Raw genomic sequence first — 25860 nt, forward strand, 5'->3', positions numbered from 1 at the left:
TAATTCAACTTTTCTAGTAATAAGCGCACATTATCTCACTGGCTGGGAGTTTTATCTAACCCAGTGATCCGGAATTTTCACGGACGCTTTTCCTGACATACTTGAGCAGTTTTCCGGCGAAATTTTCCACGGCTAGTTGATTTTTAATTTTCATTCAATGAAATGTGTAGTTTCCTAGAGAAAATTAATTCAACTTTTCTAGTAATAAGCGCACATTATCTCACTGGCTGGGAGTTTTATCTAACCCAGTGATCCGGAATTTTCACGGACGCTTTTCCTGACATACTTGAGCAGTTTTCCGGCGAAATTTTCCACGGCTAATTGATTTTTAATTTTCATTCAATGAAATGTGTAGTTTCCTAGAGAAAATTAATTCAACTTTTCTAGTAATAAGCGCACATTATCTCACTGGCTGGGAGTTTTATCTAACCCAGTGATCCGGAATTTTCACGGACGCTTTTCCTGACATACTTGAGCAGTTTTCCGGCGAAATTTTCCACGGCTAATTGATTTTTAATTTTCATTCAATGAAATGTGTAGTTTCCTAGAGAAAGTTAATTCAACTTTTCTAGTAATAAGCGCACATTATCTCACTGGCTGGGAGTTTTATCTAACCCAGTGATCCGGAATTTTCACGGACGCTTTTCCTGACATACTTGAGCAGTTTTCCGGCGAAATTTTCCACGGCTAATTGATTTTTAATTTTCATTCAATGAAATGTGTAGTTTCCTAGAGAAAATTAATTCAACTTTTCTAGTAATAAGCGCACATTATCTCACTGGCTGGGAGTTTTATCTAACCCAGTGATCCGGAATTTTCACGGACGCTTTTCCTGACATACTTGAGCAGTTTTCCGGTGAAATTTTCCACGGCTAATTGATTTTTAATTTTCATTCAATGAAATGTGTAGTTTCCTAGAGAAAATTAATTCAACTTTTCTAGTAATAAGCGCACATTATCTCACTGGCTGGGAGTTTTATCTAACCCAGTGATCCGGAATTTTCACGGACGCTTTTCCTGACATACTTGAGCAGTTTTCCGGCGAAATTTTCCACGGCTAATTGATTTTTAATTTTCATTCAATGAAATGTGTAGTTTCCTAGAGAAAATTAATTCAACTTTTCTAGTAATAAGCGCACATTATCTCACTGGCTGGGAGTTTTATCTAACCCAGTGATCCGGAATTTTCACGGACGCTTTTCCTGACATACTTGAGCAGTTTTCCGGCGAAATTTTCCATGGCTAATTGGTTTTTAATTTTCATTCAATGAAATGAGAAGTTTCCTAGAGAAAATTCAACTTTTCTAGTAATAAGCGCACATTATCTCACTGGCTGGGAGTTTTATCTAACCCAGTGATCTGGAATTTTCACGGACGCTTTTCCTGACATACTTGAGCAGTTTACCGGCGAAATTTTCCACGGCTAGTTGATTTTTAATTTTCATTCAATGAAATGAGTAGTTTCCTAGAGAAAATTCAACTTTTCTAGTAATAAGCGCACATTATCTCACTGGCTGGGAGTTTTATCTAACCCAGTGATCCGGAATTTTCACGGACGCTTTTCCTGACATACTTGAGCAGTTTTCCGGCGAAATTTTCCATGGCTAATTGGTTTTTAATTTTCATTCAATGAAATGAGTAGTTTCCTAGAGAAAATCTAAGTTTTATCTAACCCAGTGATCTGGAATTTTCACGGACGCTTTTCCTGACATACTTGAGCAGTTTTCCGGCGAAATTTTCCACGGCTAATTGATTTTTAATTTTCATTCAATGAAATGTGTAGTTTCCTAGAGAAAATTAATTCAACTTTTCTAGTAATAAGCGCACATTATCTCACTGGCTGGGAGTTTTATCTAACCCAGTGATCTGGAATTTTCACGGACACTTTTCCTGACATACTTGAGCAGTTTTCCGGCGAAATTTTCCACGGCTAGTTGATTTTTAATTTTCATTCAATGAAATGAGTAGTTTCCTAGAGAAAATTCAACTTTTCTAGTAATAAGCGCACATTATCTCACTGGCTGGGAGTTTTATCTAACCCAGTGATCCGGAATTTTCACGGACGCTTTTCCTGACATACTTGAGCAGTTTTCCGGCGAAATTTTCCATGGCTAATTGGTTTTTAATTTTCATTCAATGAAATGAGTAGTTTCCTAGAGAAAATCTAAGTTTTATCTAACCCAGTGATCTGGAATTTTCACGGACGCTTTTCCTGACATACTTGAGCAGTTTTCCGGCGAAATTTTCCACGGCTTATTGATTTTTAATTTTCATTCAATGAAATGTGTAGTTTCCTAGAGAAAATTAATTCAACTTTTCTAGTAATAAGCGCACATTATCTCACTGGCTGGGAGTTTTATCTAACCCAGTGATCTGGAATTTTCACGGACGCTTTTTCTGACATACTTGAGCAGTTTTCCGGCGAAATTTTCCACGGCTAGTTGATTTTTAATTTTCATTCAATGAAATGAGTAGTTTCCTAGAGAAAATTCAACTTTTCTAGTAATAAGCGCACATTATCTCACTGGCTGGGAGTTTTAGCTAACCCAGTGATCTGGAATTTTCACGGACGCTTTTCCTGACATACTTGAGCAGTTTTCCGGCGAAATTTTCCATGGCTAATTGATTTTTAATTTTCATTCAATGAAATGTGTAGTTTCCTAGAGAAAATTAATTCAACTTTTCTAGTAATAAGCGCACATTATCTCACTGGCTGGGAGTTTTATCTAACCCAGTGATCCGGAATTTTCACGGACGCTTTTCCTGACATACTTGAGCAGTTTTCCGGCGAAATTTTCCACGGCTAATTGATTTTTAATTTTCATTCATTGAAATGAGTAGTTTCCTAGAGAAAATTTAACTTTTCTAGTAATAAGCGCACATTATCTCACTGGCTGGGAGTTTTAGCTAACCCAGTGATCTGGAATTTTCACGGACGCTTTTCCTGACATACTTGAGCAGTTTTCCGGCGAAATTTTCCACGGCTAATTGATTTTTAATTTTCATTCAATGAAATGAGTAGTTTCCTAGAGAAAATTAATTCAACTTTTCTAGTAATAAGCGCACATTATCTCACTGGCTGGGAGTTTTATCTAACCCAGTGATTCGGAATTTTCACGGACGCTTTTCCTGACATACTTGAGCAGTTTTCCGGCGAAATTTTCCATGGCTAATTGATTTTTAATTTTCATTCAATGAAATGTGTAGTTTCCTAGAGAAAATTAATTCAACTTTTCTAGTAATAAGCGCACATTATCTCACTGGCTGGGAGTTTTATCTAACCCAGTGATCTGGAATTTTCACGGACGCTTTTTCTGACATACTTGAGCAGTTTTCCGGCGAAATTTTCCACGGCTAGTTGATTTTTAATTTTCATTCAATGAAATGAGTAGTTTCCTAGAGAAAATTCAACTTTTCTAGTAATAAGCGCACATTATCTCACTGGCTGAGAGTTTTATCTAACCCAGTGATATAGAATTTTCACAGATGCTTTTCCTGATATACCGTCAAGGCGCTATTCACCGTGGGGGCTCCATTCACTGTGTGCTTTCGAATATTGTTTCATTATTTCCATATTTTGATTGAATGATATGACAATTTCCCTTCAATTTCACTAATACAACTCTAATGTATTGTTACCATGTCAAAACGCTCATTAAAAACATTTAAAAGTATCATTTTGACACTAAAGTGTGTTTACATGAAGCGGATATCTGCTCGTTCACTGCATTCATAGTGAAAAAAACGAAAACTGTGCTAAGGTGATTTAAGCGATAAACTAAATGTAGTAACGTTTTTATTCTATCAAGAAGCAATTAAATTCACATATCAGGTATGTATTTTGCATTACCGAAGTTAGTTTAACAATAAAGTACGATTACTTGTACTTTTTAATTGAAACAAAAAGGCACGGTAAATGGGTTCCCTAAAAATCAATGGTCTTCATTCACCGTGCCCCATATTGTCCCATATATTTAGAAAAAAAAAATCGAAAATTTGAACATTCGTTTTTCTAATAAAATCTTGCAAGTTATTACTTGAAATGAATTTAAACAAAGAAAATTCCCTTGGCTGGGTTGTTTTGATCATTTTTAAACAAAGTAGAATAAAATTTCTTATACACGGTGAATGGGTCCCTACTACCACGGTGAATGGTGACCTACCACGGAATTAGGCGACCCTACTACCCTTTACTAATTGTACTATATCACCAAATTTTGTGAAAAATTTTCTACTTCTGTGGATATTGCCTTAATTTTAACCTATAATGAAGGCAATTAAAAGCGGCACCAACAATGTTTATAAGACTGGTGCCAATGACAGCCCTTATTTGCCCCGAATCCTCTTAGATCCACGGTGAATGGTACCTTGACGGTATTTGAGCAGTTTTCACAAAAGATGATTGCAATCATTTAAACTTCACAATTTGCTCAAATTACGATAGAAATAAATCATTTTCCTTGATTTTTCGGCTTCCTTGCACCCTATTTCGTCATAGTGTACCAGTTATGACTAATCCCATAAGGAATGCATATAAATAGTGCGAAGTGGAACCCAAATTAACAAATGTGTCCATAACTGGTACAGGGTTCCTATCATTGGCACACGCCGTAATAAATACTAAAACTAGTTTTTTACCCATTTCTATATTTTTCCTGTAAAGTATCAAAACTAATCAATCATTTGGCGTATCGATGACATTCGTCGGTCTTCTTCTTATTTTTGTAGAAATAGTTCTTCTTAGGTAGTGCGATAACTGGTACAGGCACCCTATATTTTTTTGCTGGAGTTAATGGCAAACTACCTAAAAAATCGTTGCGGCGGGCAAAAAACGCGTTGATTTGGGGGAGCACGTGAGTACTGGCAACGACAATTAGAGATAGAGAGAGAGTGATAGAGAAAGAGATAGAGAGAATGAAAGAGGGAACTTGTCTCTCATAGCACATAAAGAAAACAAAGTCATTGAGAAAGCAACGGTTTTTTAGTTGGATTATGAAAGTACACTTCAAGAACATTTCACACAAAACGTACATGTGCAAACTTGGGTTTAAACGTTCCGCAATCAAAACCTGTTTTCACTGATTCATGTGAATTCAAGCCGGTAGCTTTTTATTTTTTCTCACTAATTCTCCTTGATAACCACGAGCGTTATTATTTACACAAAAGTGTGATGCGCCAAAGGCTAGCAACACGCTAGCAGCCTATTTCGACTAATAAAGTAGTCGTTGTGCTGCTTGCCGTCTGGCAAGCAGGCGACAAACAAGCCTAAAGGTGTCATTAGACTGTTTGTCAATATGACAAATATTTGCCATTGGAGTCCGACGTTTATCCAAGGTTGCTTCGATTCAGGCTGTGTTGGTCATTTGTTGGGCTTGTTTATCCAAATATTTGTCACGTCTAATGAGACCTTAATTTAATACACGTCGCATATCTCTCAGCCTGTCTGAATGACAAATCCAAAGAAAACAAAAGAATACACGCCGCTGCATAGCTGCTGTGGTTAAGCATGCCAAGACCACGCCCCTCGTGTGATGTGCGAACTCTTATTAAATGGATGACCGTACGAATAAACCCTCACTAAATTTGTGCTGATCTTCCGTAAAATGAAGAAAAAGGCAAACAATTCGGTCGGTGTGTAAAACTTACTTATGAAGAATGTATGTATTCTGCAGTGGTGCAGTGTATCGATTTTACCGTGAGTACTGGCAGCGAAAGTGGGAGAGAGAGAGAGAGGGGGAATTTGTCTCCCGTATCACACAAGGGAAAAATTCATTGAAAAAAGCAACGGTTTTTATTCAAACATGAAAGTGCACTCGAAGGACAGTTAACACAAAAGGCGTTTGTGCAAAATTGTGTGCTCGTTAGTCGTCTTCGATTTTGTTTTGTATATGAGTTTGTGTATATATTTTTTTGATTTAAAGAATTGCGAAGGAAATTTCCTTCCGTAATCAAAACCTATTTTATGTTTGCACTGGTTAATGTGAAACCGAACCGGTCGCTGTGCTATGATTCTTAGCGTGTACATACTGGCTGTGAGACTCAAATAGGAAGCAAATCTCTCATAGCAGGCCATTGATACAAGCAATCGTCTTTTCATTCATCCGCTCTTTGGCTACCGGCCGGTGAAGACAGCTTTGCGTTCGGAAGAAGTTGAAGTTTATTGCGTTATTGATTGATAATTTTGCATCTGTAAATATTTGCTTTACTATTATAAGTTAGGGTTAAGAACAGTTAGAGTAAAAGATAATAAGTTTGTTGTAAGTTATATAGTGAAATAGTGTTAGATTTAGTATCGGATTAGTTGTATTTTTATATAAATTGATATATTTCTGAAAAGTGAATTAGTGATTTGTATTCCTCAATATCATCGAAAAGGTAAGTAATTTAATCATATTATATGGTTGTGAAAATATCTTGTTGATCCAAAACTAAAATACCATGTTAAAACAAAATCAATCTGAAAAGAGAAAATGGAAAATTACTCATACCAGAAAAAAAAAAATTACGGGCAGTTTTGATTTTTGTGATCATTCTTGTGATAAACGCAATACATTCATATTAAAAGAATCGTACGTCTGTTAAAAATAATGTGGTGAGAAATCTATATTTGAGTGTATAGGGTCATGGGCCAATCTTAGGCTCCCAAATTCATCATATTCAAAAGCAAAGCGATTTCGACATCGGATTGATTCTCTTCTTTTTATTATCAATTTAATTTGCGCATGGTCCCCTATTTTCAATCAATTGTGAAGGTTTAAATGATGTTTTATGCAGTGCAGTTTTGTCAATATTATGATCAATATAATCTTGTTTTTTTAATGCTATTGAGAACTACTGCAAGGTCGTTTTTGTATTACTCTTAGTGATACACATTTTCTTTTTGGCGTACCATGTCCCCACTGGGACGAAGTCTGCTTCACAGCAGCCTGTTCTATGAGCACTTCCACAGTTATTAACTGTGAGCTTCCTCTGCCAAAGACCATTTTGCATGCCACTAAATAACGGGAATGGTTTTAGAAACTGATTAAAAAATATAAGCGTCTATAGAGATTTTTTTTATGCAAAACAATCATCTATCTATATCCGCAAAGTCAGCGTATTTTTTATTTCGTTTCAATTTATTCTGTTCTGTAAAAAACGACATTGAAACAGGAAGCACTAATAAAGCGCCTTGGACGGCTCTACCTAGTGCCGGATTTAGGCTTCGGGGGGCCCGGGGCAAACCCTATAATGTGGGCCCCCAAAAACATTTTTTTTTTCAATATATAAACCATACGTTACCGTTTGGTTTTCAATATTGTGTATTATTCGTTTTTTGTTTGATGGTTTTTGCGGTTCAGCAATAAAATATGTCACACAACTGTTTTAATCATTTGAATTTCAAAATTCGAAATTCATTCATTTTCATTTTTATATAATACAATAATAACCCTAGTAAGATGTTGGAATCAGAATAACCAAGATAGGCACGCTGAACGTGCACTACGCCATCGTGTTGCGTAAATCCTAACATCTCCTCTCTCTCCTCTTCTTGGCGTAACGTCTTCACTGGGACAAAGCCTGCTTCTCAGCTTAGTGTTCAATGAGCACTTCCACAGTTTTTAACTGAGAGCTTCCTCTGCCAATGACCATTTTGCATGTGTATATCGTGTGGCAGGCACGAAGATACTCTAGATCCTGGACCGACCGGGAATCGAACCCGTCACCCTCAGCATGGTCATGCTGAATACCCGTGCGTTTACCGCTTCGGCTATATGGGCCCTGAAAATCCTAACATCTATAGAGGCTTTAAACCCTTCAGGCCAAATATTTCATTCTTCTGATGTCCTTTTTTGAAGTATAACTTTTCTAATGCAATTCTCCGAAATTTCGACAGCTTATTTCAAAAAATAAAAAAATCATTTATTTGAATTTATTGATATTTAACAAGATGCTGCATTTCGGTTTACAGCATAAATATTATCTGCTTCAGATAGTACATTTACTTACTTACCTCTCTAGATATGAATTCATTACAACCAAGCACTAAAACCTAGTCAATCCCTCAGCCAAATTCATCCTGGAAAATTCATTCTACGGTTCTACGGTTGGATTGTTTAGTAAATTAGTATAGTAATAAAATTGTGGAGCCTCGTAGCCGTGCGGTTAGGGTGACCAAGCTTTTAATCGCACCATGCTATGGGGTGAGGGTTCGATTCCCGCTTCGGGCGTTGAAACTTTTCGTGAGAATAGTTTCTTCTCCGATTCAGCTGGTGCATGCTCCGTTGTCCGTTGTCTTATGTTATGTTTAAAACAGTTTGTACAGCCGAAAGCTGAAGACGTTGTCGGTGTCTTGCAAATATAGTGTTTTTTAAACTTAATCAAAAGAACAAAATCTTTTTGCACTAAAAATCATTAAACTTTGGATTTCGATGTGAAATTCTCTAAAATTATTAAACTTTGGATTTTTAAGACCTTTACAGAACCCAATCATAACTACTTTATGACATGTACAAAATCCTAATCATTTTTGAAGTGCATTTAACATGGTTTTGTTGAAGAAAATATACAGTGCTCCAAGATTTTGTGGGGCCCCCCCTAATCGGGGATCCCGGGGCACTTGCCCCCTTTGCCCCCCCCCCCTTAAATCCGGGCCTGGTTCTACCGATTGCTCAAAAATCCCGTAAAAGATTAATAGTAAACCATTATAAACATGTAATTTGTCCGGTATTGAATGAATTCCACATCCTGGTATCCTGTAGGAAATAGGGGCAAACTAGCTAAACCTATAAGCATGACATCATTTCACATTATTCAATGTACTTTTGCGACATGGGCTGGTTAAATAAATAGAATGCCGTGCAAAATATCAAATATTCACATCACATCACGTTTACACATTAGGCAACATGTAAATGGTTTGTTATAACAAAAGGGACAAAAAAGGTCAAACATAAACCGTAATGCTCAAATGTCAATTTAATCTTTATGATATAGAAAAATAACGTTTTTTGAAAATTTCTATAAATGTCATTAACGGATAAAGGCTGTCACCAAAAAAAAAACAAATCAGTATTCCCATTTTTTCTCTTATTGTTGTTTGAGTGTGTATGCAGTATGCAGTTGAAAACCAATTATTTCTATCAACTATATCACAGATGCACAAAATGCGCGAAAGTGAACTATGAAAGTGGTCCAAAGCAGTCGTACAAAGTTAATTCAACATCACTACAAAAAAAACTGTATAAATAACTACGTTTTATTTTGTAAATTATTTTATTTTTCCATGAAAGTACAACGATAAACCTTCAAGATAGAAGTGAAAAATCTTTGGATATCAAAACTAAAATTTATTGACATTGATGTAAAAAATTTACATTTTTTCGAAAAAAAATGCAAAAAGTGTCAATTGATGATAACTTTTTTCAACGTTCAAAAAGTACCTATGTTTTAGTAATTTATGAAGCATCAATATATTAATAATCGTTAAAAAAAATCATTCAATTCGGTTCACAGGTTTCCGAGATACTACAGCTCTAAAATTAGTTGTCTAAAAAATAGTGTTTTTCCAGAAAAATTCTAACTTCGCGAAAGATTAATCAATCGAGCCCAAATTTGTTCCAAATCCTTAGAAACCGCATCAGGAATTCCTGTAAGAACTACTAGAAAAATTCCTGGATGGATCCTTTGAGGAATTTTTGAACAAATTCCTGGAGGAATTCCAAGAGAAATTAGTTATTAGAAATTATAGAAGGAAATCCTGGAGAAAACCCAGAATGGGGAAGCAATTCCTAGATGAATCTCTAGAGGAAATCCGTGAGAATCTCTGGTGGAACCCCTGGAGACAAGGGCGTAGCCAGCTTTTCGGCCAGGGGGGGGGGGGCGAGCACCCTTACACTGAAAACCACTTTGCAGTAACAAGGAGTTCAAATACTTCATCATTAAAAAAAATAAAAGTGAAGTATGAAAAATGGGTGATTAACAGGAATGGTTCAATGGAAGAATCATATTTGATATTGCTCCAAGAATTTCTTAACAAATGCCATCATGAATTTGAATTTATCCAGCAGTTTCTCTAGAAATTTCTTTAATATTTTTCCAGGTTATTTTAATGTAGATATTCCAGCACAAATTACCTTCGGAAAACTTGCGGTAATTCCGTTGAGAATACCTTCAGAAATTTCTTCAAAAATTCCTCCAGAAGTTTTATTACGAATTTTACCATGCATTCTTTTAAGAATTTCCCCAGTAATTCTTACAAATATCATTCTTAATTCCACCAGAAATCCGTTTGAGAAGCTCCAGAAAATACTTTAAGAATTTATCTGGGAATTCTTTCAAAAATTCCAATCAAACTAAGAATAGAGGAATACCCTAAGAAATTTTTGGAGAAATTTCTTCGAAAAATCCTTTAATGAATTCCTTCGGAATTACCGGAAAAAAAATCTTTGAAAATTTCTAAAGGAATTCCTTCGGAAATTCCTGGAGGAATATCTTTGGAAGTTGCTAGAGGAATGCATTCAGAAATTTTTAAAGGAATCAATTAAAAAATTATTTCAGGAATTTATTTCGAAAATCCTTGAGGTATTCCACCGGAAATTCCTTGACAAATTCTTCAGAAATTTCTTGAAGAATTCCTTCATTTCTAAAGCTCCTTGAGAAATTCCATAAGACGTCGAGAGTTCTTCTACGATTTCCTTTAGAAGATTCTTCGGGAATTCCTTGAGGAATTTCTTTGAAAAAGATTTAGAATATTCCTTGAGGAACTCCTCCGGAGTTTTCGTGAGGAATTCTTCCGAAAATTCCTTGAAGAATACCTTCAAAAATTCTTGGAGGAATTCATCCGGAAATTTCTGTGAGATTTCCTTCCCAAATTCCTGAAGCAATTCTTTCGAAAATATTGAAAAAATTCCACTAAAAGTCTCATGAGATATCCCTTCTGAAATTCCATAAGGAACTTCTTTAAAAATCTTTCAAAACTTACTTGAAAAAATATTTCGGAAATTCCTGAAGAAATGCTTTTTGTGATTTTTTATTTCCTAGAGGAACTCATTCGGAAATTCTTCGAAGAATTCCTTTAAAAAAGCCTTGATAAGGAAAATTCGGAAATTGTTAAAGGAGTTCGTTTGGATTTTTTTTGACATATGTCTGAAATGTCTTATGGAATACCTTCGGAAATTTCGTGAGAAATTGTTTGATAAGTTCGTTGAGGAATTTTTTCCGTTTTTTTTATAAATCTTTTTGAAATTCCTCAAGGAATTCCAGCAAAAGGTCCTTGAGAAGTTTCTTCGGAAATTCCTCAAGAAATTCCTTCAAAAATGTATTGCGGAGCTCCTACGAAAACTTGAGAAATTTCTTCAAACATTCCTTCAGAAACACGTTTGGGGATTATGTGAGAAAATCCTAAGGAAATTTTTTGAGGACAACCGTCAAAAATTTTTGGAGGAATTCATTCGGAAATTTTTGGAGGTATTTCAAGGCAAATCCATAAGAAACTTCTTTGGAAATTCCGGGAGGGATTTCTTTGGAAATTCGTAGAGGAATTCCTTCGGAAATTCAGGAGAAATTCCTTTGAAAATTCCTGGAAAAATTTCTTTGAAAATTCCTGGAGGAATTCCTACGAAAATTCCTGGACAAACTCCTCCGGAAACTCATGGAGGGATTCTTCGGGAAAATCCTGGAGGAATTCCCTCGGAAATTCTTGGAGGAATTCCTTCGTGAATTCGTAGAGGATTTCCTTCGGGAATTCCTGGAGGAATTCCTTCGGAAATACCTGGAGAAATTCCTTCCTGAAATTTATAGAGGAACTCCTTCGGAAATTCATGGAGGAATTCCTTCAGAAAATCCTTGAGCGATTCCTTCGCAAAAGTCCTGGAGGAATTCCTTCTGAAATTTATGGAGAAACTCGTTCGGAAATTCGTGAAGGAATTCCTGGAGAAATTCTTTCGAAAATTCCCGGTGGAATTCTTTCGGATATTCATGAAAGAATTCCTTCGGAAATTCCGGCAGGAAATTCCTTTGAAAATCCCTGGAGGAATTCCACCGGAAATTACTGTAGGAATTCCCTCGGAAATTCCAGGAGGAACTCCTTCGGAAATTCCTGAAGGAATTCCTTCGGAAATTTATGAAGGAATTCCTTCGGAAATTCCAGGAGGATTTCCTTCGGAAATTGCAGAAGGAATTTCTTTGAAAATTCCTGGAGGATCTCCTTTGGAAATTCCTGGAGGATTTCCTCCGAAAATTTCTGAAGAAATTCATCCGGAAATTCATGGAGGAATTTCTCAGGAAATTCCTGGAGGAATTCCTTTGAAAATTCGTGAAGGAATTTCTACAGAAATTCGTGAATGAATTCTTTCGGAAAATTTCTGGAGCAATTCCTTCGGAAATTCATGAAGGAACTCCTTCGGTATTTTCTGGAGGAATTCCTCCGGAAATTCCTCGAGGAATTTCTTCGGAAATTCGTGAAGGGATTCCGTCGGAAAATTTCTGTAGGAATTCCTTCGGAAAATTCTTTAGAAATTCCTACGCAAAATTCCTGGAGGAATTCATTCGGAAATTCATGGAGGAATTCCTTCGGAAATTCCAGGAGGACTTCCTTTAAAAATTCCAAGAGGAATTCTTTTGAAAATTCCTAGAAGAATTTCTTCGGAAATTTTTGGATGAATTCCTTCGGAAATTCCTCGAGGAATTTCTTCGGAAATTCGTAGAGGAATTCCGTTGGAAAATTTCTGGAGGAATTCCTTCGGAAATTCATGGAGGGATTTCTTCGGACATTCATGAAGGAATTCCTTCGGAAATTCCAGGAGGAAATCCTTTGAAAATTCCAAGAGGAATTCCCTTGAGGAAATTCCTAGAGTAATTCCTCCAGAAATTTGTGGAGGGATTTTTCCGAAATTTCCTGGAGGATTTCCCTCGGAAATTCCTGGAGGAATTGCAACGAAAATTCCTGGAGGAATTCTCTCGAAAATAAATGGAGGAATTTATTTGGAAAATCCTGAAGGAACTCCTTCGCAAAATTCCTGGTGGAATTACATCGGAAATTCATTCCTTTGGAAATTTCCAATGGAATTTCTCCAGGAATTTCCGACAGAATTTCTCCTGGAATTTCTGAAGGAATTCTTCCTGGAATTAAAAAAAATCCTTCAGAAATTTCCAAAACAGTTTTTCCAGGAATTTCCGAAGGAATTTTCAAAGGAATTCCTCCAGGAATTTCCAATAGAATTCCTCCGGGAATTTTAAAGGAATTCCTCCAAGAATTTCCGAAGGAAATCCTCCAGGAATTTCTGAAATAATTGCTCCACAAATTTCAGAAGGAATGCATCCAAGTGATTCCGGAAGGATTTCTCCAGGAATTTCCGAAGAAATTCCCCTAAGGATTTCCGAAAGAATTCCTGCAGGAATTTCCAAAAGAATTTCTCCATAAATCATCAAACGAATTCGTCCAGCAATTTCCGAAGGAACTTCTCCCGGAATTTCCGAAAGAATTCCTCCAGGAATTTTTGAAGGAATTCCTAACGGAATTCGTGAAGGAATTCCTCCATGAATTTTCGAGGGAATTCCTCTTGGAATTTCCAAAAATAAAATCCAAAAAGACTTTCCGAAAAAATTTCTCCAAGAATTTCCGAAGGAATACCTCCAGGAATTTCTGAAGGAATTCCTCCAGGAATTTCCGAAAGAATACCTCTAGGAATTTCCGAAGGGATTCTTCCAGTAATTTCCGAAGAAATTATTCCATCAATTTCTGAAGGAATTCCTCCTGGAATTCCCAAAGGAATTCGTCCAGTAATTTTCGAAGGAATTCCTCCAGGAGTCATGAAAAGCATTCCTCTAAGAAGTTTAGAATGATTTTTTTCCAGGAATGTCCTAAAGAATTCATCCAAGGATTTTCTCAGGAATTTCTCTATAGATTTCTGAAAGAATTCCTCCAGAAATTTCCGGAGGTATTCATCCAAAATTTTTCGAGGGAACTCCCCTAGGAATTTCCGAAGGAATTCCTCCAGAAATTTCCAGAAATTTCTGAACGAATTCCTTCAGGAATTTCCGAAGGAACTTCTTCAGGAAATTCCGAAGGAATTCTTCCAGGAATTTGTGAAGGGATTTCTCCAAGAATTTTTGAAGGAATTCCTTCTGGAATTTTTTTAGGAATTCCTCCAGGATTTTTTGAAAGAATTGCTTCAGGAATTTCCGAAGCAATTCCTCCCGGAATTTCCGAAAGAATTCCTCCAGGAATTCCTAAAAAATTCCTTCTGGAATTTCCGAATGAATTTTTCCAAGAACCTCCAAAGGAATTCGTCCAGCAATTTCCGAAGGAATTCCTCCCGGTATTTCTGAAAGAATTCCTCCAGAAATTTCCGAAAGTATTCATCCAAGATTGTTCGAAGTGCCTCGCCAAAGAATTTTCGATGGAATTCCTCCTGTTATTTCCGAACGAAGTCCTTCAGGAACATCCGATGGAATTTCTCCAGAAATTTCCGAAGGAATTCTTCCAGGATTTTCCGAAGGGATTCCTCCAAGAATTTTGGAAGGAATTCCTCCAGGAATTTTCAATGGAATTCATCCAGCAATTTCCGATGGAATTCCTTCAGGAATTTGCGAAAGAATTCCTCCAGGAATTCCTAAAGGATTTTCTCCTGGAATTTCCGAATGAATTCCTCCGGGAATCTCCAAAGGAATTCGTCCAACTATTTCCGAAGGAATTCCTCCCGGAATTTCCGAAAGAATTCCTATAGGATTTTTCGAAGGAATTTTGCTAGAAATTTCCGACGGTATTCCTCCAGGAATTTCCAAAAAAAAAACAATCTAAAAAGAATTTCCGAAAAAATCCTCCAGGAATTTCTGAAGGAATTCCTCCAGGAGTTTCCGGAGGAATTCCTCCAGAAATTTCCAAAAGAATTCGTCCAGCAATTTCCGAAGGAATTCCTCCAGTAATTGCCGAAGAAATTATTGCAGGAATTTCCGAAGAAATTCCTCCAGCGATTTCCGAAGGAATTCTTCCCGGAATTTCCTAAAGGAATTCCTCCTGGAATTCCAAAGGAATTCGTCCAGCAATTTCCGAAGGAATTCCTCCCTAAATTTCTGAAAGAATTCCTCCAGAAATTTCCGAAAGAATTCCTCCAGGAATTTCCGAAGGATTCCTGCAAGAATTTCCAAAAAAAAATCCAAAAAGTATTTCCGAAAAAAATCCTCCACGACTTTCCGAAGGAATTCCTCCAGGACTTTCCGAAGGAATTCCTCCAGAAATTTTCAATGACATTCGTCCAGCAATTTCCGAAGGAATTCCTCCAGGAATTTCCAAAAGCATTCCTCCACGAAGTTTGGGATTATTTTGTCCAGGAATTTCGTAAGGAATTTACCTAAGGATTTCCTCACGAATTTCTCTATGGATTTCTGAAAGAATTCCTCCAGGAATCTCCAAAGGTATTCATCCAAGATTTTCCCAAGGAACTCCCCAAGGAATTTCCGAAGGAATTCCTCCAGGAATTTCCGAAGGAATTGCTCCAGAAATTTCTGAAGGAATCCTTCAGGAATTTCCGAAGGAATTTCTTCAGGAATTTCCGAAGGAATACCCTCAGGAATTTTCGAAGATATTCCTTCAAGAATTTCCGAAGGAATTCCTGCATACATTAAAAAAAATACGAGGATGCAGGAGAATTTTATTTTTACTAGTCAAAAACAGCTCTGATCATCTATGTTTCTCGGTTAAGTTAGAATATAGTTGCTCGCTGAGGGGGGGGCCACGCCCCCCCCCCCCTGCTTCCCCCTGGCTACGCCCTTGCCTGGAGAAATTCATGGATGAATTTCTGAAGGAATGATTTAAGGATTTCTTGGGGGCAAATTCCTGGACGAATGGCTTGGACAATCCCTGGAGAAATTCCTAGATGAATTTCTGATAAAACCTTTAAAGGAATTTTGGGAGGGACCCCTAGAAAAATTCCAGGAGCAATCCCTAGAATTCATGCAGAAATTCCTGATACAATTTTTGAAGGAATCCTTGGAGGATTTTCTGCAGAAATTCCTGGATAAATTGCTGTAGGAATTTCTGAAGAAAAAAAAGTTGCAGAGGAATTCCTGGACCAATTTCCGAAGAAATACTGAAGAAATACCTGGGGTAATTCCTGAAGGAATTCTTGGTGGAATTTCTGGAGCAGAGTTAATTTACACATGCTGTAGTCCCGTGTATGGGAGCCGCATTGCAAGCGAGCTCCCAGGAGCACTGTACATTATGAGACCCAAAGTCGTGTGCCTCATTTCTGGGGTAATTCCTGAAGGAATCCCTGGAGGATTTTCTGGAGGATTCCTGAAGAAATCCTTGAAAGAATTCATAGAGGAATCTCAGAAGGAGTTCATGCAGGAATCCCTGAAGGAATTCTTGGAGTAATTTCTGGACTAACTCTGAGAGAAATTCCTGAGGGAGTTTCTTAAGGAATCCCTGGAGGATTTCTTGTAGAAATTCCTGGAGGAACTGCGATACTTATTTCTGAAGGAATTCCTGTAGGGATTCCTGGGATATTTCTAGAGGAATCCCTATAGAAATCCTTGGAGGAACTCCTTGGGGAATGCCTGGAGACATGCCTGTAGGAATATTTGGAGGAATCTCTATAGAAATTCCTCCTCTATCCTGGAAGACTCCCTGCATAAATTCCACTAGCAATCCCTGGAGGAATTCCTGGAGAAGCATGTAAATGATTTCAATCAATAATGACTGAGTTTGTTGATAAACATCAAAATAAAAGATTCAAGCTTTAAACGACACATAAACAAGAGATTATAGTTCAAGAAAAAATAGTAATTGCCAATGTAAAAATAGAGGTGGAATCAATATACTACAAAAGTTTCATAAACAAATAAAAAAGTGCATAAATAATTCATTTCCGAGCAACAAAAAAGTACGACAAATAAATCAACAATTGCAATCAAAAATTAGGTTTTTTTCATCAAAAAAGTTTGAATTTTCCATAAAACAATAAAAATTTGAAAATTCACAATCAAAAATAGATGATTGATAAACTGAGGTGATAGAAGGCCATAGAAGTTCGTAATGTTTCGCACAAATACCTTATCATATTTTTTTTTATTTACGCGGTACGCTTTAGGTACTATTGAGTAGCAGGCTTTGTCCCAGTGGGGACGTTACGCCAAAAAGAAAAAGAATTTGAAAGAGGTAGCTGAAAATTTATGATGTCAGAATACGATAGCTTGAAATAAAATCATAGCTGATGATCTATTTCAATGCTTAACATGAACTATTTGCTTGTTTAACGAGTATTAAGAACTCTTGGGCATTATTTTAATTATTTACTGTAAATATATATTTGACATATACATTCATTTTTAAGTTTATGTTAATCTATTGAAATGTAAAGAAAATCTTCTTATTAAGCCAGAATGCCACGCCGTGTAACCAAAACCGAGAAACAAATCTTCGCCGACTTCGTTAAGGATCATCCGCATATTGAAAAACATGGTCCAAGTCAAGAGGAATATGAAGAAATTTGTACAAATCTGAACTGGAAGCCAGCTTCTATCAAAAAACAAAAATGTGTGAACATTGCAAATGTCAATAGTTTACTGCTTGACTATAAAAAAAACAAAAACCAAAACATGGACGCCAATGATCATCTCGAGGAACAATTGTGCATGAATGAGGATTACTTGTGCTGTGTATGCGTCGCCCGTCAGACGTGGTCTGGCAAACGGATCTATAAATTCGCTAACTACACTTACCAGAAGCAGTCGTATGTTGTGAAATTTACCCAGGACGAATGGACACAATTTTCAACACTGGACAGTAAAGGAAAATATATGCTCTCGAAAGGATATGCGGGCATTGTAACACGTGAAATGCGCAAATCAGACTGTTCATGCAAGGTAAGGTTAAAAAAAATATTATTTACTATTGTTCAGAACTTCATGGGGCTCGGGGGGTGTATTTGAATTTTTTTTTGAGATGCTTTACATTTGGTACAATAAATTGTTTCTGTTCCATCGATATAATGGGTTGAACATTACGAGTTTTATATTATTTTTTTTATGTTTTTACAGATTGATGGGGTTCATCTGTTTTACATTTCTGAATAGATGTTAGAATTGAATTGAATTGAATTAACGATTAGAAGATGAATTTGATTTTTTTAATATTCAATTGGTAATTGTAAATTCATGCACTTAGCCTCAAAATGCATTTACTCACTCGATGCCTTAAATCAGTTTATCGTTTCATGTGCCTTACTTTTTCTGTGTCAAATCCTTGATAGCCCCCCAATTTTAAGTTCAAATAATGCAGAAGCTCTATAGAGCTTTAACTTTGAAGATGTTATATCTATGTTTACTAATTAGGAAATTTAATAACTAGATTTTGATGTTTTTACTCGAAATAAGAATATAAGAGGTATCAAAATACACAACAGCACAAATTTTTATATTACGATATTTTCATATTTTTTGATAAAAGATTATCAATTAAGGGAAGATCAAGTGTTAATGAGGAAGGTATTGATTTATTGAAATTTTGCCTAAGACAACTAAAATTTGTGAAGGGGCGGGTTTGTTCAAGTTTATTAATATTGAGGTGCTTTGTATGTGCCCGTGATATTAAAAATATGTTTTATTTCTCAGGATGTAGCGACCAAGACTAATTTTTGGCTCGCATCAGATGCCGTACAAATTCTAGCTTATTGCACGTGGGGCAACGAAGAACCGTGCAATTTGTTCAAGCTGATATACCACGTAAACAGTGAGGCATGTAACCCCGTCGACCAATCAAAGCTTTTCGAAGTTTACGCAACAGAGCTACCATTGAAGCACTGTTCAAATAGCTATAAGGTACCGCAGGTTCGAGGATGTAACAGAGATGTGATTAAGAATGATCTTCTGAAACAAATGCCGAAGTCCTATGGCAATTATTTGATTGTCAATTATGGTGATAGACACTATACGACACCACGAGATAAATGGCCACTATCACAGGACACCATTGCAAAAATAAGAACAGAGCTTCTTAACTCCGACAAAATTTGTGAGTCCCGTCTAGACACACTAATGATGATGTACAGCTGTGAGAGTCAAATGTCGAAATATTTAGCAGAGCCCACGACGGATTTTAGGTATGTATAATGTTGGTCATATTTGCATTGGAGTAGTTTTCATTTAAGCATGTTTGTCATTATCTAATTTATGAATATAATATTTTATTTCCATATTCAGATTCCTACAATCGTATTCCGTCGGGCCTTTCCGTATTATTCTCATCAGTTGCGATCAATTAAAAATTCTTCATCAGGAAAGATTAAGGTACGTAAACGATACCAGCACAGAAAAGCCTCCACGATTCTTAGTGGAAACGGATGCAACTGGTGGGATGTGTGCCCCTATAAAAAATCTGAACTGTGATAAAAGGATTGATAATTACGCTATCGTCAAGTCTGTCGGCATCCCCGGTGATGTGTCATCAAAAACGGTCATGTCATTCGGTGACATGATAACGAACGATCACTCCAGCTATAACATTGGCATATTCTACAGAGAGTTCAAGCATAAATTTGAAGAAGAGTTCAAGTACTGGCCCCCATTCGATGGTAAGTCCAAATTTAAGGCTGGTTTCCTTATTTTTTGTTTTTTTTTTTTTATTGTCTTTATTTAAGAGGTTTTGGTGAACCTAGGCGTGTTAGTGGAAAACCTGTAAGAAAAAGAAATTTGAATCAAATATTGTCCTTTTTTAATTCCAACTATGTGTTTGCATCCTTCAGATGCGTAGTTGACTACCGTCTACCCCCGTTGGTTTGAACGATACCTCATGCAAACCAAAGGGGTTGATTTTTATTTTGAACTTCTAGTAACCCTGTGGGCATAGAACAACACACTGATGGTAACCCTTTTTTGTTATGTTTTGATTTTGCAAATGCAGATTTTAAGCATTTAGAAAGCTTGACCGTTCTTCAAAATACGGTGACAGTTGAAATGAAATGCAGTAGGGTTTGGGACCATTTGGGCAGGAGGACCTATTTTGGCCACTTGCTGCTACACCTCAGTCAATTTAAATCCGATTGACTTGAATTTGTGATCATGGCTAGACACTGTGCGTAACTGATCGTGTCCCAAAAATCTAGTCAATCGATTGAAAATACTGAGTTATGACAACAACTGTCCCCCTACCCAAATTATCCCAGACCCTATATAATAAACTTATTGAGAAAAAATAGTAAAAACCATCAACATTGTTCGTTTTATCCAATTAACCAGGAGTATTTGTAATTTAATTAATAATCCATATTTAGTACTGAACATGTCATTTCTGTTATTATAGGAATTGTCACAGATAAGTGCTGGGCACAAATGAAAAGCATAATCGAGCTAAACGATGGACTCGATGTTGTAAGTTATCTCAACCTCATGCATCGCTATACAACGGAAGCAGACCAGAAACTCGTAAACTACGTCAACAAACGTTATGTATTATGCTTTCTCTGCATAGTTCACTTAAGTAAAAACTTTCTTAAGGATGTAAAATCAATGCTTGGTGAGGCGAGGGTATGTTGTCTCTTAAATTCAAATAAATTATTTCATATTTTGAAATAAAAAACTAAATTATTTATTACAGGATAGACAGGCCGCCAAAATATTTTTTGTGGAGATGGTACACGCGAGTAACTACACAGTGTTCAAAAACATATTCGAAATGTTTTGCACATATTTTCTTTCAAAGAAAATCAGTGAGAGGGAGGAGTGCTTGCATTCGTTGAAATATGATTCCAATTATTGGGAAGCAATCGAGGCGGATGAATCGGTTGGTAGTGGAAATTCGGATAGCGAGAGCGATGCAATTTACAGTAACTCAATGTGGTACAAAGACTGTGCTACGATTTACGAGAGAAAATTGAAAATGTTTGGCCATAACACGAGCTCTAAAAACACTTTGTTCGTAGATTTTGTTATGCAACACTACGTGGCTCTGACGCCATTATGGACCGGAATTCTGCATAATGAAACAGTACAATCTGTGCCACCGATACTGTCGAAATTCATTTGCTCAACTAATAACGTGGAATGCCACTGGAGCAATACAAAGGAAGCGATAAGGTCGAAAGTCATCGAGGTCGGAAAGATGCCGCTACCAGCCGAGAGGCTTATTGGCCTAATGAAAACCCAAACCAAGGCCAACGTAATTCGTTATCGTTCAAATATACCAAAGGGACGGCTGAATGCCAGGAAAGGGACCTTTCGGAGAAAAATAAGGGCTACAACGAAACAGACGACAGTAAGCAGTGTAAGTTATAATTGTAGCACATCCCTTCAAAACGGGCCGTCAATGATCTATCATCTATTTAACTCTAGTCAATAAATACTGTTAAAAATTGATCGAACATCTTTCGTTCCATGTACATCATTTTAGCTTCACAGTTTTAAAAATCATCAAACGATAATCATAATAATGTAAAATTTGGTATCAACTGTAACATATGATCTGTTTTGAATGAGGCTAGATCATTTCTATATACACGCGTTAATCAATTAATTTGTTTTGTCTCTTATTGAAGCTGAAAGGAGTTTCCTAAATAATTATGATTGATTTGTAAACAATTTATCAACGTGTATCAAAACTAAGAATAATTTGCTTAAGCCTTACTCAAATTGACGGCATGTTTTACTGACAACTTCAGAATTTCTCCGGAATCTTTACTTAATCACCATATATTATTTATGAAATTGTTCTTTTACCTTAAATTAGGACCTCCGCCAGACAACACCAAGGACGCCGGCAGTGATGACCCTATCCAAACTGGGGGAAACCTCAGCCGAATGGGGTAGAACACCAGGCCTAGTTAGCGCGGCGAAGAAAAAAATCGCAAAACAGTCGAGAAAGCGACTTTTCGACCGTTCCTTCAAGGACCTGAGCTGCTTTAAAATCCCTACGCAGGAGGAGTTTACCGCCAAAGCGGCAAAAGCGGCCCAGCAGCACAATGGAAGAAGGCTATACTTCGGACGCAACCATTTCCAACACCGATCAATCACCGTTGATGTTGATGAGCTGGAAACAGTCATCAACGGTTGGTTGGTTGATTCGGTGGTGGAATGGTTGATTGCAGCCGAAATAACAGCAGCAGGACTATCAGCGGAATATTATCTGCTGCAGCCTTATGCGGCCTCCATTTTGTTCGACCAAAAGTCGCAAAACCAAGAATTGATGTTGATGGAGTACCGTAGAATGGTATCTAAAAATCGGATAATTGTACCGTTCTGCGATGGAATTCATTACTATCTGATTTTCATCGATTTTGTTAAACGATTATTTTGCTGTTGGGATTCCCAACGAAAATTTGCTTCAAAGACAGCTTCGCACTTTTTTGAGGTGATTCGAAAAGTCGGGGACGAAGCTGGTGATAGAATGCGGTGGGCAATCGAAGTGGAAGAGTGGACAGTTGAAGATAGACCGTGTACCCAACAGACGGACAACGAAAGTTGTGGAATTTTCACGATTGAATTTTCCAAAATTTTATTGAAGGGGGAAAGTAATTTTAATATAAACGTGAACCCCAAGCAGTGGAGAAGCGAGAATTACAGAAAACTATATTTGGAGTGCTACCACGACTTCCCCAGCTGCACACTTTGTGGACAAATTGAAAATGAAAATTTTGCAGTAGTTTGCAAGGATTGTCCTTTTAAGCTTTGCAAAGTGTGTGTAAAAGAATCTAACAGAAAATGCATAATTTGCCCATAAAATTGTTTTTTTTGTATATAAAACTATGAATAATCAAAATAAAATACATTAAAAACTAACAGTATAACACAATATATAAAATAAGAAAGAATAAACCAAAATCAAAAGAGTGGAATTGACATTAGCTGCTGTTGAACACTTTAAAGATTTCACCGGTAAACTTTAAACTGATGTCATTAAAAGAGTCTATCAAATAATCCCAGCCATTGAGAGAAGATGCGGTTATAACAGACAACGTTGAATTTACTATAATAAACCGCTTATTTCACAGCTAGACTGCTCAAAATCAATTAGGGGCCAGTTCATAAACCAAGTAGATTTTTTGGAGGGGATGGTGGTCTGGCCAAAGTCTACGCTCCATACAATTGTTTAAGGACATAAGTCTACGAGGGAGAAGGAGGGAGGGTCTGACATGCCTCATTGGATTGGATAGAACTCACAGACAATGAGATAAAAAGCGCAAATGATAGGAACCCTGTACCAGTTATGGACACATTTGTTAATTTGGGTTCCACTTCGCACTATTTACATGCATTCCTTATGGAATTAGCCATAACTGGTACACTATGGCGAAATAGGGCGCAAGGAAGCCGAAAAATCAAGGAAAATAATTTATTTCTATCGTAATTTGAGCAAATTGTGAAGTTTGAATGATTGCAATCATCTTTTGTGAAAACTGCTCAAGTATGTCAGGAAAAGCGTCCGTGAAAATTCCAGATCACTGGGTTAGATAAAACTCCCAGCCAGTGAGATAATGTGCGCTTATTACTAGAAAAGTTAAATTTTCTCTAGGAATCTACTCATTTCATTGAATGAAAATTAAAAATCAATTAGCCGTGGAAAATTTCGCCGGAAAACTGCTCAAGTATGTCAGGAAAAGCGTCCGTGAAAATTCCAGATCACTGGGTTAGATAAAACTCCCAGCCAGTGAGATAATGTGCGCTTATTACTAGAAAAGTTGAATTAATTTTCTCTAGGAAACTACACATTTCATTGAATGAAAATTAAAAATCAATTAGCCGTGGAAAACTTCGCCGGAAAACTGCTCAAGTATGTCAGGAAAAGCGTCCGTGAAAATTCCAGATCACTGGGTTAGATAAAACTCCCAGCCAGTGAGATAATGTGCGCTTATTACTGGAAAACTTGAATTTTCTCTTGGAAAGTACTCATTTCATTGAATAAAAATTAAAAATCAATTAGCCGTGGAAAATTTAGCCGGAAAACTGCTCAAGTTTGTCAGGAAAAGCGTCCGTGAAAATTCCGGATCACTGGGTTAGATAAAACTCCCAGCCAGTGAGATAATGTGCGCTTATTACTGGAAAACTTGAATTTTCTCTTGGAAAGTACTCATTTCATTGAATGAAAATTAAAAATCAATTAGCCGTGGAAAATTTAGCCGGAAAACTGCTCAAGTTTGTCAGGAAAAGCGTCCGTGAAAATTCCGGATCACTGGGTTAGATAAAACTCCCAGCCAGTGAGATAATGTGCGCTTATTACTAGAAAAGTTGAATTTTCTCTAGGAAACTACTCATTTCATTGAATGAAAATTAAAAATCAATTAGCCATGGAAAATTTCGCCGGAAAACTGCTCAAGTATGTCAGGAAAAGCGTCCGTGAAAATTCCGGATCACTGGGTTAGATAAAACTCCCAGCCAGTGAGATAATGTGCGCTTATTACTAGAAAAGTTGAATTAATTTTCTCTAGGAAACTACACATTTCATTGAATGAAAATTAAAAATCAATTGGCCGTGGAAAATTTCGCCGGAAAACTGCTCAAGTTTGTCAGGAAAAGCGTCCGTGAAAATTCCGGATCACTGGGTTAGATAAAACTCCCAGCCAGTGAGATAATGTGCGCTTATTACTTTAAAACTTGAATTTTCTCTAGGAAAGTACTCATTTCATTGAATGAAAATTAAAAATCAATTAGCCATGGAAAATTTCGCCGGAAAACTGCTCAAGTATGTCAGGAAAAGCGTCCGTGAAAATTCCGGATCACTGGGTTAGATAAAACTCCCAGCCAGTGAGATAATGTGCGCTTATTACTAGAAAAGTTGAATTAATTTTCTCTAGGAAACTACACATTTCATTGAATGAAAATTAAAAATCAATTAGCCGTGGAAAATTTCGCCGGAAAACTGCTCAAGTATGTCAGGAAAAGCGCCCATGAAAATTCCGGATCACTGGGTTAGATAAAACTCCCAGCCAGTGAGATAATGTGCGCTTATTACTAGAAAAGTTGAATTTTCTCTAGGAAATTTCTCATTTCATTGAATGAAAATTAAAAATCAATTGGACGTGGAAAATTTCGCCGGAAAACTGCTCAAGTATGTCAGGAAAAGCGTCCGTGAAAATTCCAGATCACTGGGTTAGATAAAACTCCCAGCCAGTGAGATAATGTGCGCTTATTACTAGAAAAGTTGAATTAATTTTCTCTAGGAAACTACACATTTCATTGAATGAAAATTAAAAATCAATTAGCCGTGGAAAATTTCGCCGGAAAACTGCTCAAGTATGTCAGGAAAACCGTCCGTGAAAATTCCAGATCACTGGTTTAGATAAAACTCCCAGCCAGTGAGATAATGTGCGCTTATTACTAGAAAAGTTGAATTAATTTTCTCTAGGAAACTACTCATTTCATTGAATGAAAATTAAAAATCAATTAGCCGTGGAAAATTTAGCCGGAAAACTGCTCAAGTATGTCAGGAAAAGCGTCCGTGAAAATTCCGAATCACTGGGTTAGATAAAACTCCCAGCCAGTGAGATAATGTGCGCTTATTACTAGAAAAGTTGAATTTTCTCTAGGAAACTACTCATTTCATTGAATGAAAATTAAAAATCAATTAGCCGTGGAAAATTTAGCCGGAAAACTGCTCAAGTTTGTCAGGAAAAGCGTCCGTGAAAATTCCGGATCACTGGGTTAGATAAAACTCCCAGCCAGTGAGATAATGTGCGCTTATTACTAGAAAAGTTGAATTAATTTTCTCTAGGAAACTACACATTTCATTGAATGAAAATTAAAAATCAATTAGCCGTGGAAAATTTCGCCGGAAAACTGCTCAAGTATGTCAGGAAAAGCGCCCATGAAAATTCCGGATCACTGGGTTAGATAAAACTCCCAGCCAGTGAGATAATGTGCGCTTATTACTAGAAAAGTTGAATTTTCTCT

At 36.8% G+C, this 25860-nt stretch overlaps 1 protein-coding gene and 1 long non-coding RNA gene across 2 annotated transcripts in view; both read left to right on the forward strand.

Moving 5' to 3' along the window:
• Window positions 1–25860, forward strand: part of LOC134285706 (uncharacterized) — a 154522-nt gene that overhangs the window by 71887 nt on the left and 56775 nt on the right. The window lies entirely within an intron of this gene.
• On the forward strand, window positions 19175–24641 carry LOC115261853 (uncharacterized; the record flags this gene model as incomplete). Its single annotated transcript, XM_062847787.1, has 4 exons — window positions 19175–19553; window positions 20282–20505; window positions 20576–21241; window positions 21704–24641. Coding segments are annotated over 4 exons (2259 nt in total), but the record flags the coding sequence as incomplete, so codon positions are not given.

The sequence above is a fragment of the Aedes albopictus genome, chromosome 1, assembly GCF_035046485.1.
Source record: "Aedes albopictus strain Foshan chromosome 1, AalbF5, whole genome shotgun sequence".
In the NCBI taxonomy this organism is placed as follows: domain Eukaryota; kingdom Metazoa; phylum Arthropoda; class Insecta; order Diptera; family Culicidae; genus Aedes; species Aedes albopictus.